Source organism: Mizuhopecten yessoensis, unplaced genomic scaffold, assembly GCF_002113885.1.
Source record: "Mizuhopecten yessoensis strain PY_sf001 unplaced genomic scaffold, ASM211388v2 scaffold10393, whole genome shotgun sequence".
Lineage (NCBI taxonomy): Eukaryota > Metazoa > Mollusca > Bivalvia > Pectinida > Pectinidae > Mizuhopecten > Mizuhopecten yessoensis.
The window spans coordinates 118,198-123,097 of NW_018408524.1; the positions used below are offsets into that span (position 1 = coordinate 118,198).

At 34.0% G+C, this 4,900-nt stretch overlaps 1 protein-coding gene across 1 annotated transcript in view; it reads right to left on the bottom strand.

The window, feature by feature from the left end:
* The window catches only part of LOC110460420, a 17,387-nt gene extending 13,123 nt beyond the window's left edge, over positions 1 to 4,264 (bottom strand). Inside the window, exons 1-2 of the mRNA XM_021513299.1 lie at positions 4,126 to 4,264; positions 427 to 639 (exon numbers count right to left, since the gene is read on the bottom strand). Coding sequence (XP_021368974.1) covers positions 427 to 639; positions 4,126 to 4,198 — 286 coding nt within the window. The 5' untranslated portion in view covers positions 4,199 to 4,264. The remainder of the gene's footprint in view (positions 1 to 426; positions 640 to 4,125) is intronic.
* Between the last annotated feature and the right edge of the window lie 636 nt (positions 4,265 to 4,900).

The following is a 4,900-nucleotide window of genomic DNA, read 5'->3' on the forward strand; positions in this document are numbered from 1 at the left end:
TTTTTTTTTTTTTATTATGAGACCTATTAATTATAACGTTTCTCGTTGGACGAGCGAACGAGTACCGGTCTGTAGATTGTTATAGAATATTTCCCAAATTTATACAAAATAAATTTCATATATTTTGTTTCTGTATTGTTTAGACTAGGTTATAAACTAGGTCTTTTTACCTAAATGAAAAATATATTGAACTTGCTATCGGTAATGTTTATATAACGTTCCATTAAATTGCTATATCACATCAAAGCATATGTAAAGGGAAGAATCATTGTTGGTTATTATTATCAGTAAAATGGGGATACATTAGTCGCCTTGAACGATATGCATTTTGATACCACAGTAATGTATAAAGTTACTGAAATGTAAAGCATAATTGTCATTTAAAGCATACCAGATTTGTGTTTTACTGTTGAATTGAATACTTACCTCTGTAGTATATTTTGACGTATTCCATAACGATCGGTCCCTCTAGATCTACTTGCCACCATGCCTCTTGTTGACCTATTTGTGTGTGTGAACAACACTTTTGGCTGAAGTTTTGTTGTGTACAGCCATCTACTACCTTACCACTTAGTAATGCAGCATCGAATATTGAACTTTGAGTGGTGATTTTGACAGTTGGCTTACGACTGGTGTTAACTGTAAAAAAATATGTATATATTACTGATCTAAAATACGCATCATCTTCAGCATTGAACGGTCATCAATGTATGTTTAAAGACAGATTTTATGAGCAGAAATTAATGGAGAACGGATATTAATAAGCGAAGGCGCCCGAGCGAAGCTCTTTAATGGTAACACATGCGTGCGTATACGGAGTTGCTTCCCCTTTCTACACTTTGCCTTTATTTCTTTTCGTCCGGTGGGGAAACAGGAAGTGTATCACTGAAGCAAAGACAAATGTGTTTCAACCCATACATAATTATCTTCATATAATGAAAACAATCTTAATGTTTTATTACTTGTTTATTTAGATAAATAATAATAAACATTCTGAGTGAAAAAAGTTTATCACATAAAATGTGATACTAACAGGCATGAAACTTCGTTCAGAGATTATCATACTATGACGTCACAAGCACGTCACAATCCATCGGCCTTCATCGGTTATTTCCGGAAATATAAAAAAATACCGGAAAATTCTGGAACTGATGGCCGTTGCATTGATCTCTTTTTCAGTGTTTCAAGATTTTTTTTTTTTTATTTCAGTTTTTTCCACATGCACAAAAAGTAAAAATGCGGATATTTTTTAAAGATATTTTTTGTCATCAACCCAGTTCTGTTTTTTTTTTCTTTTCTATCGGGAGATATCTTCAAAACAGAGACCATTTCAAATTTCATCAGCTTTTGATTTCCATTTGTTGAGAATATGAACGAAATAATTGACATTTTTGAAAGTCTGGATACAGTCTTTATATTATTTATGCATCACAACTCATTAAAGATGCAATAGATCATGCATTTATGACAAAATTAACAATATTTTCCCAGACAACCAACCCAAGTGCAACGCCCTTTTTCAGCAACGTATTACTTTTTCACAACGCGTGCCGATTTATAACTAGTTACAGACAGAAACTGTAATTTTATTTGGCATCATTACCTGTCAAACCTCGGTGACAGTTACAAAATTTGAAATTCAATCCGGTGTTTCATGATGGAACAGTTATTGAGACTATATATCCATATCAAGACAATTTCATTTACTTCAAAGTATCACAACGTTTTCTTTTTTTTATTTTCTTTTTTTAATTAACATCTCTATACATTTACTTAGACTAATCGTCAAATATGTCATATGCAATTATTCTATAATAATTACCCACTATTTTCCTCCGGTTTATCTCAATCATTCTGTTTGTGACCTGACGGAAGCACGCATAGGGTTTAATTCTTAATATGGGAGGAAGCTGGAGTATCCGGAGAAAACCCGCGTGGTCGGGCGGGTGACCGGGATTGAATTCGGCCATCTTGGTGAAGACGAGCGCGATATCCACTGCGCCACCGACCCATCATTTACGTTACGCACAAGAACAAATATCTACTTTAGCTTTGACTGGAAGAAAATGGCGTCATTGATGCCAAAATTATATTGTGAATACATTTTTACCAATCATCAATGATATAAAAAAAAAATCTACATACGGGAGACCGGGGCAAGTTCGGCCATCCCTGATTTGATTTTTTTTTTTTTTGAGCTAATATTTACAAGTTTAAGGATCTTAGCAGTTTAGTTGGCTGGGCATTCAACGAAGAAAAAATGGCGAGGAAAACTCTAATGTAAAATGACTTAACTGGAGAAAAATAAATTTGAGAGGGTAGAAAGAAAATCATGATATCGCTTCTAGTTACGCGAACTTTTTGAAACGGAATTGCTACTTACTTACAATCAAACGTGTAAGACACTGACAGCTTCAAATGGTAAAACAAAAAAGCCAAGCCAATCACTCACTACCATATTGCTGTACGATAAAAATTATTGAAATATCACATAAAAATTCGTAATAATGGCGGTAGTATCTGACGTTGCATGCTTTATGACGTCATAACTAAACTGATCCAATGGGGGCCGAACTTACGGCCATCCGCTCTTCTGACAGGATAGTTAAAAAAAAACGGAAGTCATGCCATACTTCCTAGAACGGACTTAAATTAAAAAAAGGACCGAACTTGCCACGGTCTCCTTATTGTTATGTCGGTCTTAATCTCATTAGAGCTTGTGTTTTATTGTTATTCCTCGACTAGCCGACTTTAAATAAAGATTATCTTATCTCATTCAGAAAGTTGTATTCTTAATCAGTAAATATCAGAGATTACCAAAAGCTACGCTCTTTTAAGCCCTTTCATATTATTGGTAACAAATGTATCAAATGTCGTCTACCAAAACAACTCGTCACAAACAATTACGTCCACGAAACAAATCGCCCTAAAGAATTCACAGACAATGTCCTCCACGAATAAAACATAGCCCATTAAAGAATAAATATATTAAAAAAAAAAAAACTGAAAAAGCAGTTCATGCTAAGTGAAGTTGATTTCCAGATAGGTACATTTAAACAATTTAACCGGAGATTTAAATACAGAGTGGCATTAGTAATCTCTACAGGGGAGAAGTGTTAACGCCAACACTTTTAACGTAGATTTTTCTCAATAATTTTTTTAAGATTGTTTTGTAAATGTCATCTTGACCTCTCACGTATTCAAGATGAATATGGTTCAGTTATTATCCTTCTGTTTCAAGCTTACAGAGGGGATACTATGTAATTTAACAGAATCTTGCATATTATTAATAACTTCTGTACTTTTGTTTATGTATGTATGTGTATGACTGTCTCAAAGTGTCTGATAATCTCTGTTTTAGTTTGTGATGTGTAAATGTTCATACTTTGTCTTCAAATAAGGGCGGATTGCCTTGAATAATTGAAAAAAACTTTGTCTGCACTGCTATTACTTCTTCTTTGCCCACATATATAATTAAGTAATACACATCCAACAAACATTTGCTTGTTCGGATCCAGTGTCCATATTGGATCATACTGTCGCTATTATAGGCCGTTGAGACAAGGAAGTAAATCCAACAAAATAGACATGTTTAAGTCGTCAAGTTGCACACGTTAAAAAAAAAAACGCTACGTTACGTTAAACCAAAAAATATATAATAGCACACTACTAAGATATAAAGACAAAAAGCCCCTCGGAAAATGTATACATATAAGGTGGATTATATAGGTTCATACCGATTATGAAAAACTAATATTTAATTACCATTGACTTACGAACAGTGTTGTTAATCATATCAATCGCCATATCAATATAAATACAATATAAATACCAGATCACAATTGTAAGGCACTATCTGAAACATAGCTAGTATATTGTCCATGTACATATCCTGAAATAAATGCATATCGTTTGACACTTTGTCACAGCAACTGTGCAACGCGGAAGTTTGAAAGAAAATGAACCTAAGGTAAAGGCTGTATATGTACCCCTACCTGATGTATCAGCAATATGTCCATTGTAAAACACTTAAGGCTTATGCGACAAATGTAGGTCCATATCAACGTGACGTATAGGTTTACTATCAGAATGAAGGATTAGCCTAAAGTGTACATCCAATCCTACCTGATGTGTTGACAATCATTATGGTTGATAAGATACACAGAACCTCCAGCAGCCAGATATTACACACCCTCATTCTTCATATACTGCGTATCGTGTAAGACAGGAGATTTGTGAAATGTATGAGTATTTTACACATACACCATTGCTTACGTTTTAGCTGATAAGCAGGGTCCCCAGTTTAATGTCACATGGTATGTTGGGGCTCTAGATAGAAGAGAAATATTGACAATTGGTTCAATTAATGAAAAGTATTTCATAGGGATATTCCTATTACTATCATATAGTTAGATTAACCTTTGACTTTTTAAACTGATGGAAGAATATTTTAACAGACTATTGGTAAATTAATTAACGTGACGAGATAGTTTGCACTACGTCCAGCGAAGATGTGTTTTGAGTAAAATTCATATCACCATCAAGCAAATTGTGTCTGTCTAAACTGAAAACAATTGTGACCGACACATCTAGTTGGTAAGGCACACTTTTGCGGGGGTCATCCAACCATAGACAATAGACAGGCCGGATTTCATAATGTGTAGTATCGATCGAGAAAGCAAAAATGGCCTGGATAAGTCTAGGTGTGCATACTTAAGATCACATCATTATCAAGACAGATTGATTTTCGCCGTAATTTACACAGAGAAACCTTAATGCAGAGTTTAAAATCGAATATGTATTACATTTTTACTAGTGAAATATTGAAAATTATTCATTGTATAACATCGTGTTTATCTATAGTGAAAAATATTACTTTGGCGTAGTTGACAAATCAAAA